General features: G+C 43.3%; 1 protein-coding gene across 8 annotated transcripts in view; it reads left to right on the top strand.

The window, feature by feature from the left end:
• The window catches only part of LOC110520040 (myosin light chain kinase, smooth muscle), a 97,480-nt gene that overhangs the window by 15,754 nt on the left and 67,406 nt on the right, over window positions 1-14,320 (top strand). For all 8 annotated transcript variants that reach the window (XM_090229615.1, XM_021597014.3, XM_090229616.1 and 5 more), the window contains exons 2-3: window positions 1,414-1,549; window positions 3,464-3,617. In XM_090229615.1, coding sequence (XP_090085741.1) covers window positions 3,468-3,617 — 150 coding nt within the window. In that variant the 5' untranslated portion in view covers window positions 1,414-1,549; window positions 3,464-3,467. The remainder of the gene's footprint in view (window positions 1-1,413; window positions 1,550-3,463; window positions 3,618-14,320) is intronic.

Here is a 14,320-nt window from a genome sequence, read left to right on the forward strand (position 1 = left end):
TGAGCACTACACCCTAATGGCCTTCAGCGAAGGTGAATGACCCCATGGCCATGTAAACGTCTGAGGTGTTTGCTTATTGCTAACACCGGTGCAAAAGAGAGCCCCAAACCCAAACGGAGAAGGACTACATCTCTCCCAGCCAGGTGTTCCAGATATGCATCTCAGTGACTTAACCCTTAGATGTTAGGATCATTGCTATTGAGGTACTGTGGATAGAACCAATATTCCTGTGGGTTAGCACTATAGCAGTGGCACCTTTTTGGGGGGGTTTCTTCTGTCAGCTATCGCAAGTATTTTTCATTTGCCTTGCTAAACTACATTCCATGTTTTATTGGTATTGATATTGGCTTCGAAAGGGTACGAACCTTAACATCGACCATGTCGAATGTGAGTTATGATTCTTGTTTGTTTCAGGGCCATGCAAAACATGATTGGTCAAACAGACTGTGAAGCTCTGAATACACACTCTGCAATGTGTCAACTGATAAAGCACCAACATCCCTATCTTGTTGTTCTAAGAAAGGATTAATGAAACACAGGCCTGGCTGTGGCTTTGCTGATAGTAACACATTGTTATTTTTTAATATTTGGGAAAGCAACATGGCATCCTGGTAAGGGATTACAGTGTATGCCCCCATAGTCCATATATAGTGCACTACATTTGACCAGAGCCAATAGGGTGCTGGTCAAATGTAGTGCACTTTGTAGGGTGCCATTTGGGATGTAGGCAGAATAATAATGCATTAGTTACACACTTGGCACACACTGGTTGAATCAACGTTGTTTCCACGTCATTTCAATGATTTTACGTTGAACCAACATGGAATCGACATTGAATTGTCTGTGCCCAACCTTTTTTGTCAATGTGTGTGCATGGAATATTTTGATGGTTTATACAGCAAATGAACTTTCACGATTGTGGTTATTATAGGCCTTGCACATCCTGTCTAATTTAAGTGTTTTCTCAGACATAGACCATTTTTATGTTAACGCCGTGGATGCTGGGAAGTCGACACATGCAACACCACTGTTTACATTTTGAAGTCCTCACCAAGCACATGTTTAGATTCCACCTGAGGTTGTTCTCCAATTTTGTCCACATCAGTTTTTCCTCCTTTTCCTTTTGATTTGGAGCTGAACAGAAGCACCATGATAGACTTGTTTAATATGATGTCGTGTTAGTTGAACAAAGACAGGCTATAAAGTAACATCGTATGGACCCTAAAGAACCCCAATGGAAATCGGCCTTCTTTTGGCTTCATTGTTTTGAAATTCAATCAATCAATAAACTAATCAACCAATCAGTCTCTTAGTCCATGTAAAGATGTGCGGCTCTGTTCGTCCTAACTGCTCTACTGTACCTTAATGTGTTCCTACCTAATACACTCATTTTCTCCTTGCTGAATAAAAAAGGATTTGGGACGCACACAAACCCAGCCCTGGGGCAGCCAACTAGCAAGCATCAGGCTTCCGGAACACTAAACAGAAGCAGGCCTTGATCCACCACTGCCCCTCCGACTGTGAAGCCAGCCCACCACGAAGATACACAGTGAGTCGGCGGCTTCTCTCTGATTTGTTTCCCTTCTCTCTTTCTCTTGCGCAAGCTTTCTTAATTGTTCAAATGTTTTACTAACTGTTTTCTAGTGTTGACATGAAAGTGAGAATGCAACACAGCGTATGGTGACGTCACCACGACGTCGGCTAACATGCAGGGCAAATATCATGCAGTATCGTCGTATGAGTCACTGCTGAGCAAAGATTCTATTTGAATTCTTACGTTGCCGACATGGTATCGCAACATGGTCTGATCAGCTGTGAGACTTGAATTACTTCCAGATGCAGGTGAATAGGCTATAATGCATTAGTAAATGTTGCCGGTAGACTGCATTCACTTTAGGGCCCGCCATGCTTATTTTTTGTTAGTCACATTACATATTAAATGAGCTAGCAGTTGTGCTCTGAGCTCAAGTTAAATCCTTCATCTTTGTCCGTAATGGGTGTGAGGCTTTTGTTTCGGGGCAGAGCATGTCAATCGCATAGCCGACCCGTTCTGAATGTGTCATACTATTACTGGTCTCTGTGAGGTAATAACCCAATGGCTCCCTATTGTCTACAGTGCACTATTTTTGACCAGGGCCCCAACCAAAATCACACTGCAGAGCCCCTCGGTGACCCTGAACTGACACCTGTCTCACAACACCGAAAGATCAAGAAGGCCTTGACGACACGCCACATCAATTAAGCAGCTGTTTTGACATTATTAATCCCATGTGATGTTGGGTGGCATTGTGTAGAGGTGGGGGATATGAATTGTATTAAAATAAAGGCTAAACTCAAATGTGTTGTGTTTAACACTTTACAGCCACTGCTGTTAAAACCGCAGGAGCTTTTTTTCCCCTCTCCATTTTCACAAAGGAACATTTAGTCATGAATTCTCAAATCCTTTCGCTTTTTCCTACCCTTTGCTCCTCTCGCGTTCGTTCTCAAGGGGCTCCAGCTGCGGCTCCGGCTGCAGCTTCATATGGCTTGCAGTCTGCAAGTCTGAGGGCCCTGTGTTTATACCCGAATCAGACATCAAACCTCTCAAAACAGCCACGATTAAATCACTTCTACTTGTCCCTCCTTGGTGGTCCCAACTCCTCTATTGAGAGAGTGCTGATTATAACACATCCCACAGACGGGATACACAATGACCAATGGCATATTTCCGACTGACCGTATGTTTGTATGTACAGTATGTGGGTGTTATGCTTACTTAGTAGTTCTAATGTATTAGATTAGATGAGATTCACAGGGATGAGTGTTGGCCAGCTAGAGCGAGAGAGCGCACGTACTGCGATCCAGTGAACTTTGAGTAGTCAAATATTGTGGTTGTCGACGACAGGGAGCATTTTTTTGTTACTTATTTAGCTTTGTCGCTTGTTTGGCTGTTGATTTATGGTGGAGGCTGAAAAGGTGTCTGAGAATACCGCTTCTGTGAACGCCTCAAGTCTGTGCTGCGAACTCAACATGGGAGGTATTTCCCCCAAAACGTCAGGAAAGGGAAGTTGCAGTTATTTTCTAATATTTCCTTAACTACTTCCACAGCTAAGTAACGGCTTGCCAAAGCTAAGCGAGGGCGTCTAAGAATAACAAGCTCAAAACTGCTAAAGTAATGACTGTGAATCAATGGATGACCCTTTTTTAAATTTTTTACATATATTGTTATTAGGGTTGATACGGATTTGGCAAGAAACTTGATGGTTGATGGTATATAGAGACAGGAATCACTTCAAATAGAATTAGTATGTGAATTCCAACAGCCTGTAGCTGTGCCCCAAATGGGACATTATTCCCTATACAGTCTTATATGGGCCCTGGTCCACTGCACTACATAGGGAATAGGGTGCCATTTAGGATGCAACCTATAAAAATTAAGTGCATTATCAAAACAATTGACAAAAAGTCATTATATCCTGTACAGAAATATGGGGGATGTGCAGCTTGTGACAACGCGGATCTCCAAGACCAGCCTGACACAAGGCCGAGGTTCCCCAAGTCAGGATCCTCCAGCCTTCACTCTCCCACCCCGCAATGCCCGGGTCAGTCTGGGAGGGACAGCGCGGCTGGATGGGAAGGTATGGATCTCTCGCTCTCCACTTCCCCCTCTCAAAATCCCCTTCTATCCTCCTGACGTTGTACTGGTTATATCTGTTTCTTTTCAACCCGCCCCAGCATGCGAGTTCTGCATGTTGCATCATTTTCATTGTGTTAGGAGTGGAGAGGTGCTGAAGCGGACTTGTTACTCTTGGGTCAAGGCCTGATGTTGAGCCCCACCTCCTGTTAGCAGACTGAGGCTGTGCCAAGACTCCTTACTGTGCTGTTCACTGAGCACTCCTTGGGCATCACCTGGGTTTAGGGGTTGATTTGGGATTGTGCATCAGTCTCCGGTTATCAGCTGACTCGATGTGGCCATGGAAGAGCAAGCAGGCTTTGTACCAAAAAATTTGTCTGAATGCTTTTCCCAACATGTAACTGAGGTTGACAGACGGTACTGTCAGGTCATTACATTTACATTATATTTTAGTCATTTAGACACTCTTGATTTATCCCAATGGTCCTTTCGGAGAAGACCTGCTTGAATTTCCCATTTCCAAATTTTGCATCTGATTCTTGCATGGTTCATTGTTATCCTATCAAAGGAAGAAATCTCTGCCCCAAAGTGTTTTAAAGTTTCCAAACCGATGAGTTGTAGGCTATACTTTTAAACAAGCACTTCAAAAAATTGGGTGGAAGTCCCAATTAGATTAAAGGTCTATCATGGGTGAAATGCTAGTCAAGAAGAGAAATATAACGTATGCCATTCAGCAGGCCCAAAGTTACTTACAGTCGTGAGTGCCTACATTTTTTAATTTATTTTATTAATTTAACAAGTCAGTTAAGAACAAAAAAAATGTCAATGACGGCCTAGGAACAGTGGGTTAACTGCCTGTTCAGGGGCAGAACAACAGATGTGTACCTTGTCAGCTCAGGGGTTTGAACTTGCAACCTTCCGGTTACTAGTCCAACGCTCTAACCACTAGACTACGCTGCCGCCCCATGGTTGGCCCCAGTGAGAATCGAACCTGCTGAGGCACACAGGACCACGCAATGCATTTCTGAAGAATACTTTATTAATTTCATGCCTATACCTGGAGAGTGTGGGTTTGTTGTCTATGTATTTCTTATCCCAAACATGCATGATTTACACCGTCCACTGCACATCGCACTCAAGCTACACCAACTCTCCAGTGGCCTTGCTCCATGTTTGGACACCTCTGCTCTTCAGATGCCCCAGTCTCAGTTCTTGTAATGTCTCCCCACTGCTTTCCATGTTAAAGGGATATTTCACCCAAATGACAAAATGACATATTGGTTTCCTTACCGTGTAATCAGGCTTTGGTTATCTGGCCACTGTCTCCAGATGCTAACACTTTATAACATTTAGTATTTTGGGTGGACTATTGCTTTAAAGACATGACGGCGGTGTTATGGCAATGCATTGAGTGGGATTTCTCTTTTAGATTGAAAAGGATATGTGATTAACAAGACTGTATTGTTACAGAAAGCAGACTCCTGTCACTGTGTTCACCTCCACTCTACCCATCCGCCTAGTTTTCATTTGGCTTCTCTGTCGCTGATTTTGAGTCTGATGTGAAGCATTGAAGTAGTTTCTAGGACCCATGTTATGAATTTGAATTGCATCCGGTGAATGAAATGAAACAGTAACGTCTTAAAGGAGAGATGTGATAATTGATGGAACTGTTATCAGGCATTTGCAGAGAAATATTGTCCATAACTATAATGCCTTTCGACCAATCAGCATCCAAGATCCAAACTAGGGCTGTCCCTAATAAAAAAATAACGTATATAATCGTAGTCGATCGAGAGTCGTCTGTTCTTTCGACCAATCGTTTGGTCAAAATGTTTAAACATGCAGTTTTACATATATAGACACACCCTATGTTTGATTTAAAATCAGCTAAATGTAAGCTACTGATCTTGTCTGATGCTTTAAGCACCGAAATGAAGACACACAAATGACTAAAGAGTGAGCCAGAGATCAATATAGTCTAACAAGAAGAAAAAAACCTGTTCTGACCCCACCACCGCTGCTGGCCTATGCAGATTGTGCTATTAAGCTCCTGAAGTTGCCTGTAATAGGCTACACCAGCGGTCTGCAACCTTTTTCTATTTGGAGTACCAAGTTATCGTACCATTGCTACTGATCTGCGTGCCAGTTATGATTTTCATAAGCACATTTTAATGGAACAGTTGAATATAATTTCTAATTAAGTCTTCATATCTCAGAATCAATGTCAAATGATTAATCAAAATGATATCTAAATGAAAATGTCAAAGTAACTTCTAATAACATAGCAGCCCGCAGGTAAGAAAATATCCGGATAAAAAATAAATATCCCTTAAATCACATTGGCTAGACTTGGCCTGTCTGCAAAGAACTTGAAACATTTGTATCAGTTATTGACTTGCTAGCAACATTGTATAAAATATTCTGGGCCCTCAGTTTCCTGCGCCAGTGACCTCCTGACAGATCGACACAGCTGTAGGCTATTTGCGCAAGGGATAAGAAGTAATCAGGTAGGCCTGTTTTATGACGTTTTCATCAGAGCATTACATTGTTTTTCCCCTTTCATGCTCTGGTTATTGAAAGGGAGAGCGCTGGAAAGATTTTTCAAATGGCCTGCGTTGAGGAACTATTCTCATTCTCAATTGATTTAAAAACGTTTGTTTACTTGCTGTATGAGGTGAAGAACAAATGACTTTGAGAAGCTCCACAGTGATGGTGAGCTAAAACAATCAGAAATAGTATTAGATCCGCAAATAGGCACATTTATCAAATCAAACACAGACACAAACATACATGCATTCACACATGCAGACTCACACTGTAACAAATGTTATTAGTCACATGTACCGAATACAACCGGTGTAGACGTTACAGTGAAATGCTTACTTACAAGCCCTTAACCAACAATGCAGTTTTAAGAAAATACCTTAAAGTAAGAGATGAAAGTAACATAATTAAAGAGCAGCAGTAAAATAACAATAGGGAGGCTTTATACAGGGGGTACCGGTGTCAAGGTAATTGAGATAATATGTACATGTATGTTGAGTTAGTGACTGCATAGATAATAAGAGTAGCAGCAGTGTAGAAGAGGGGGGGGGGGACAATACAAATAGTCTGGGTAGCCATTTGAAGAAATTGTTCAGGAGTCTTATGGTTTGGGGTAGAAGCTGTTTAGAAGCCTCTTTGACCTAGACTTGGCGCTCCGGTACCGCTTACCGTGCGGGAGGCAGAGGGAACAGTCTATGACTAGGGTGGCTGGAGTCTTTGACAATCTTTATGGACTTCCTCTGACACCGCCTGGTATTGAGGTCCTGGATGGCAGAAAGCTTGGCCCCAGTGATGTACTGGGCCATGATAGTTGGTGATGTGGATGCCAAGGAACTTGAAGCTCTCAACCTGCTCCACTGCAACCCCATCAATGAGAATGGGGGCATACTCGGTCATCCTTTTCCTGTAGTCCACAATCAGCTCCTTTGTTTTGATCACATTGAGTTCTCTGAACACCTCATCGTTGTCGGTGATCAGGCCTACCGCTGTTGCGTCATCAGAAAACCTAATGATGGTGTTGGAGTTGAGCCTGGGAGTGCAGTCATGAGTGAACAGGGAGTACAGGAGGGGACTGAGCACGCACCCCTGAGGGGCCCCGTGTTGAGGATCAGCGTGGCAGAAGCGTGCTGTCAGGAAGTCCAGGATCCAGTTGCAGAGGGAGGTGTTTAGTCCCAGGGTCCTTAACTTAGTGATTAGAGCTTTGAGGGAACTATGGTTTTGAATGCTGAGCTGTTGTCAATGAATAGCATTCTCACAGGTGTTCCTTTTGTCCATGTGTGAAAGGGCAGTGTGGAACGCAATAGAGACTACATCTGTGGATCTGTTGGGGCGGTATGCAAATTGGAGTGGGTCTAGGGTTTCTGGGATAAGGGTGTTGATGACCAGCCTTTCAAAGCACTTCATGGCTACAGACGTGAGTGCTACGGATCAGTAGTCATTTAGGCAGGTTACCTTAGTGTAATGAGCAGGCCTGGTAGCCTAGGCCTGTTTCTATGGGTAATCAAGTGCGTGTCCTTACTCATGAGTGCTCCAAACAAGACAATGAATAAATTGACAACTCGTAAATGAAATTTTAAATAAACCAAAACATTTTTCTCACAAGTGTAGCCTAGGTTGTGCGCTCTGCATGAAGCTGGTTGAGAGAATTCTACGAGTGTGCAAAGCTGTCTTCTAGGCAAAGGGTGGCTACTTTAGAGTCTCAAATATAAAATATATTTAAATTTGTTTTAACACTTTTTTTTTGGTTACTACATGATTCCATATTTGTTATTTCATAGTTTTGATGTCTTCACTATTATTCTACAATGTAGAAAATAGTACAAATAAAGAAAATTAGTAGGTGTGTCCAAAATTTTGGCTGGTACTGTACATAATATGTATCTCATACTATCAGACTACTGTATATTTGCCACTACTCGACAAAACAAATTTGGTCAACCAACATCCTAGCGACCAAACAATCGACCAGTCGACTAAATGGGGTCAGCCCTAATCCAAACAGTTTTTTTTAAATGTTGTACCTAAACCAACCAGTGCTCTTGCCTAAGATGCAATGGGACTGTAAAAACTCTCCCCTACTTTGTCCGGGTTCTCTAATTGACCATCTTTGCATATGTGTAGCCGTCAATGAGCTTCCACATTCTGTAGATTTTGCCTCCCGAATGTCTCATGGTGCTCTGATTACTCTCGCTGCCCGCAAACCCTTGTGGTCTGCTCCTAAAACACAGCGGGTAAGGCAGAGGAAATTGAAATGATAAATGCTGCTGCAGAACCTGCCACTGCTGTCTGGAGCCAGGGCTGGAGCCAGGGCTGGAGTATGAAGCTGAACGCCTGGGACTGCTGGGTGCGTTGGCGAGGAGAACTGAACTGGCTTTGTGTCCAGCCACTGTACCTCAGACACTGTCAGAATCCATTTAGCTGTGGTCACAGATGCTTAACACCACAGAGCACCACAGGTCCATCGAGTCCAGGTTTAACAGTGGCCAAAATAGCTGCTTGCCCTGAGTTAGCCTGGCTTCCACAACAACCCTAGGACCAGGCTGATGGCCATAGAAGTGATGTCATGGTTTGAGTATTTGATGAAAAAAATAAAATTGTTAAACCCACTGCAGGTTCTTGATTGCTAGACAAATATACTACCTTGTTTAGCTTTATATACAGACTTGTTACGTACATAGTTGATAACATGTGTGGCCCACCACTGCTACCTGTGGTGCTCCACATGTCTAAATCACTCATACAGGAAACTTACCACTCCCCTCTGCGTCGCCCTAATCTACGGGTTTATTTTCATTTGTCTAGAAATGTATTTAAGATCTTAACAGATTCCAGTTGTATTGGATGAAATGTGAATAGGGGGAAAATCATAAGGATCCGATTTATGGTTGCAAAATTCTGGTAACTTCCCGTAAAAACCCAGGATTTCCAGAAATCCTGGTTGGAGGATTCCAGATTTCCTGCTTATTTCTTTCGGATTCCTGGGATCTTCCAACTGTGATTTCTGGAAAACCTGGGAATTTGGGGAAAGTTACCCTAGATCCAAGTAAGTCTCACCCTCATAATTCCCATGCTAAAAAAAGGATACACAGTTCTGACTGCCATCACGACAGACTCTTGACATAATGTAAGGAAGCACATCATTGGATTCCTCAAACTTTGAGATGGCCTGAAAATAGCCCCCCCCCCCGTGAGTTTTCTTATATCGCTCAGATATCGGACAGTTATGATTTAACCTTTTTGACCTTTTTGCCATTTATTCACGTTTTATTCAATGCGTTTCTATGGGCTATAGCAGTAAAGCAAATGGCTCAATTATACATTTTATGACCGTCTTAAAACAATTCCATATGTTAGCTTAGTATATATTGCGATTTTAAGGGCTTAGGCCTACAGGGGTTAAGTCTGCCGCTGTTTCCCGAGACCATAGAACCAACTGTTGCATTTGAAGGGGCTCCAGTTTGGGGGGGAGGGGGGGGGGGAACTTGTTCTTGTAGAACCCCGTTATAGCCCTCTGGTCTGAGATACTGATCATATACTGTAGGTTCATACATAGAGATCCTACTATGTAATTCTATGGGTTCGTTTTGGGTATAGTCACCCATTTGTGATATTGAGATGACTTTTAAGTACAGCTAACTTGAATATCGCTAATAAAGCTTTACTGGTAAAAGCGGACAATGGAAATACTTCCCCCAGGCAGACTGCTCGTCTGGGTCACTTCTGTTCTGGTCCATTTAACAGCATGGATAAAAATAAAAAAAAACACGGTGTTATTTAAAGTTCCTAAACACAGACACCGGTGTCTGTTCCTCACTTGCAGTCCCGTGCTGCACATTGGCCCAACAATAACAATACCTTCCGCTGTAAGTCTCTAGCTCTTTCTGTCACGTTTTGTTGTTCTGACGTTTTTAACCTTCATACAGTAAATGTGTCTGACTCTTAACGCATTTCAGCATTTCCAAGACCGCTAAATATGAGACATTACTGTTGCTATCAAACTAACGATGAATCCAACGTCTAACCAATGTATTTTGAAGGATGTGTATTTTTTTGTTTTGAAGACAGTCGAGCCTCTCCTCCTTTGCACACGTCACTTCGTAATCCTTTCGTGAGCGATCGGTTGGTTGTGATGAGGGTGACGTGCTGGTTAGGAGAGGAGGAAAGCCAGCAGCGCAGTGTCTGATTCAGTGCAGCCTGACTGTCCAGTGCTGAGCTGACCTGGGTTCAAATACTATTTGAAATCATTTCAAACACTTGATCTGTGCTTGATTGAGATTGCATGGCTTAATGGACCAATAAAATAGTCCCCAGAAACTGTCAACTCCGCCCATCTGCAACTCCAGGCAGGCTAGAGCAAATGCTCAAAGTATCTGAAAGAATTCAAATAATATTTGAATCCAGGTCAGGTGCTGAGACGGTAGATCTATGGAATGCGTCATTCATAGCGATTAAAATATCTTAGTCTTGTGACTTGCTTCCTCAGGAGTAGTTTTTTTCAGAGCTGCTGGAACAGAACCCAGTCAGCTCCAGTTCTGCTTGGATGAGCTGAAACAATGCAGAATGTATCTCCTCCAACTATTACATTTTGGGCAGTTTTACAGTAGTACCTGAAAAATGGGAAGGTGCTAAACACATGTTTGTGTGCTGTGAGAGAATCTTGGTGAAGGAATTTTAGATTTGAAAAAAATATATATGTTTGTGTGGGTACTGTATGTTCAACACCAACCCTAAGACGATAGGTTCTTTAGTACCGATGTGATGAAACACCTCCGACATCTGCCAGCCAAATGCTACAGGCACACACACACACACACACACACTTGAGGCGGCCTCCCACCACCTACGATTTACAGACCTTCAAAACAAGGGTATCAAGTGCACAGATGTTTCCCGGCTCCCAGGAGGAGGTAATGTGTCAGGGAGTTTGTTACTTGGTTCTGTTGCTGTCCCAGGCAGCATCCATCACTACTGAAGGCAAGATTCATCACCTCTCCTTACGGCTGCGTCCCAAATGCACCCCATTCCCTATACAGTGCACTACTGTTGACCAGGGCCCATAGGCAGTATAGTGTCGGGTGCCATTCTTATGCTCGTCCAGATTGAAGCCTTTTCAAATGTTCTGTGTTGCGTAGGGGAAACTTGATTTCTCTTTTGGCAGATCTGTGCATATTCTACTCTAGTCAGTGTTTCAGCCCGATGCAGATGACCAGATAGTATCTGTCCTGCTTCTGGAAGGAGTTAGGGTTGCAACGATGATTTGTCTCCGGTCTTGGCCCAGGGGAGCGACTGACTCTGCTAGGTTTCATTGCAGAGGGATGTTTGTGCTGTCTCCTCTCTGTTGAGGTTCAATGGACAAGAAAAACCAGAAGCTCTACCCGATCAGAGTTGGAGAACATTGATGTGTAAATCAGTGTCCTGCCTGGCTCAGTTGGCAGAGCATGGAGCTTGCAACGCCAGGGTTGTGGGTTCGATTCCTGCGGGGGGGGGGACCATTATGAAAATATATGCACTCAGTACTGGAAGTTACTCTGGTAAAAGAGCGTCTTCTAAATGACTAAAATGTCAATGTCTGCCAATGGCTGGTGCTTCAGGATTAATGATGTGGCATAATTGCGTCCTCTCCTAAAAAGTATACAGGGAAAAAACATTCATAATGTTTTTCCTTTGACAGAATAGCAAGTGAACCAGCCTAGTGTCACCATTTTGAGGTTATCTGGTCCTGCTGCCTGTCATTTTCCTTCCCGGCAGGCGTGGTTTTTGTCATGCTCCAGAGCCATGTTTTCAATAAGAGGGGATGCTCCTGTGAAGACAAGGAATGTCCACCAGCATGGAGGCAGGCGTCTGACATGCTCTAGCCTCTCTCTCTCTCTCTCTCCCCAGCCTCCTAGTCATTTATTGGCCTGCCAAGGGGCAGAAGAATGCAATATTACATAATTACGAGCCAGTAGGAAAATATAGGGGGAACAGCATGCGAGGGAGGCTCCATGTTAACTCTGTGAAAGGTATGCTGCCAGAAACCTGATGGTGGTTGAAAGTGCTCGCCTATTGAAAGCAGATGTGGACCACTGCTAGGCTATTCCTACACGGCTCCACCCTTTTCCACCGCTCCGCTCACTTCTCTAACCAGTGTTGGAGAAGCGGCCATCTTTCTTCTTCTGCTGGTTACATCGGTTAATGGTGTCCATTGTCCACATTGGCTACATTTTGAAGGCCGTCTTCCTCGCCTCATCCATCCACTGGCCATGGTTAGGAACGGTAGTTAAACACTGGTGATTTGTCTCTTGCATGTGTAATTCATAGCTGCTATCTGGCAGTGTGGCTTGACCGTGTCAGTGAAGCCAGGAAAAATAAAAGGTTGATGTGATGGAGACGTCAGGTTGTTTCAATGTTGAAACAATCAGTGAAATACTTCATTATTTTCCTTCCAATGGAATGTTAGCTCAGGACTAAACATTAACTCCGTGTCCTTAAGTGATGTGGGATTCCTCACCATCATGTAGACTGTGGCTATTCACAGCACTGGGAGAGTCGACTTATTGATCACTCAACATCATCAAATGACCAGACAATGCTTGGTTGTAGTGTTATCAGTTTTTCTGTCTGGGAATAGTGTGCCAATTTGGGACCCAAGCTTACTGTATTCTGACCCTGTCCAGTGGTACAAATCACAACTTTGTGTGATGTATGCTACAATGCAGGTGGGAATACATGAATAGGTTCTTATGAATGTCTGTTGAGCAATAGCCAGAGGACAATTCTTCTCCTAGAGTCTCCGTCAGAGGCCAACGCCAGCAGTAATCCACTACAGGTGTCTTCCAGAATACAAAGTTGAAAAGTCATTCCGAGTACAAGACATTTTAGAGAATTACTGGGACAAATAAACCATAGGCCTATTTCTTGGGGAATGAAAAAGACCAGGGGTTTGTCCCAAATAGCACCCTATTCTCCATATACGCAACTACTTTTTGACCAAAGCTCTGGTCTGAAGTAGTGCACTAAATAGGGAACAGGGTGCTATTTGGGACGTTATTGATTTGGAGCAGCGACTGGTCTGACGACGCGAGGGATCAAAATGTCCTTTTTGGTTTCTTCACATGGAAATCGCTGCTTACATGATTAAACGAACAAATGTTGCATCTTTCCTTTTAATCAGTTTCTCTCTTCATTACGAGGGGATTTCACGGACAAGGCTGCTTTTATCCCGTAAGTATTAGCCTTGTTATAGCGAGTAGTACCCTTGTTGTGGTGATACATTGGGTTCCAGTAGCATGACTCAACAAGAACTAGAGAGAATATTCCTTGCTTTGTTCCCTTTTTTACTTGTCGTCTTCTTGCACTCTTGGGTATTTTGGTAGTCTTCAGAAGCTAGGTTCGTATGTTCTGGGTGGATCAGCAGTCAGGGCCTCTCTGCTACCAGTGCATTGGACCATAGTCTTGTCGCAACCTTTTTTGTTTTCAACCCGTTTTCTCTTGGTACTTGTCTGTTTTTCTGGCATTTTTAAACTTGACTTGGTGTGTAAACAACCTAGTGTTTTTCCTATACTCCGCATGTGAACTTGCTCATTCAGGATGTTTGAGGCCCAGAGAGGACCACAAGAAGCTTTAGGAATGAGAAGTCTGAAGTCTGCTCAAAATTTCTGTGGCACTGAGCCTCAAGCAGCTGAGTTTTCAAGGAAATGCCAGTGTCTGTTTGATTTAATAATGACTTTAATACTGCTATTTTTGGGCAAGCCTTCGGAGAATTGGGTACAACAGAGGTTATATTTGATTGAAACTGAGAGAGGCTAGTTTGACAGGCTGGAATGTGAGTGGCTGATTTTAAAGAGCGAGGCTGGGCCTGTGTGCTTTTTTAGCTTGCCTCAGAATTTTGGGTGGCATACGGAGTCGTTCTATTCTCTACTAGCAGTCGAACCTTATTCATTTGTTCAATCTGAAATCCGTTGCAGTGGTTAACAATGTCCATTTCTCGTAATTTTTTTCTGTTAATTCAAAACAAGTTGGGGGCTTGTAATTGCAGAGTTCGGGTTTACCATGGTTCTCCTCCGAAATACGTCTTAAAGTCCCCCAGGGTTCAAGACGAGGATTGTTGGCATGCCACCAGTGGAAACAGTGTGCCCATCCCCTGTCCTTATTAGCTGTGGCCTCTGCCTGCAGATTTGTGAT

The sequence above is a fragment of the Oncorhynchus mykiss genome, chromosome 3 (genome assembly GCF_057628025.1).
Source record: "Oncorhynchus mykiss isolate SJ-2025 chromosome 3, ASM5762802v1, whole genome shotgun sequence".
Lineage (NCBI taxonomy): Eukaryota > Metazoa > Chordata > Actinopteri > Salmoniformes > Salmonidae > Oncorhynchus > Oncorhynchus mykiss.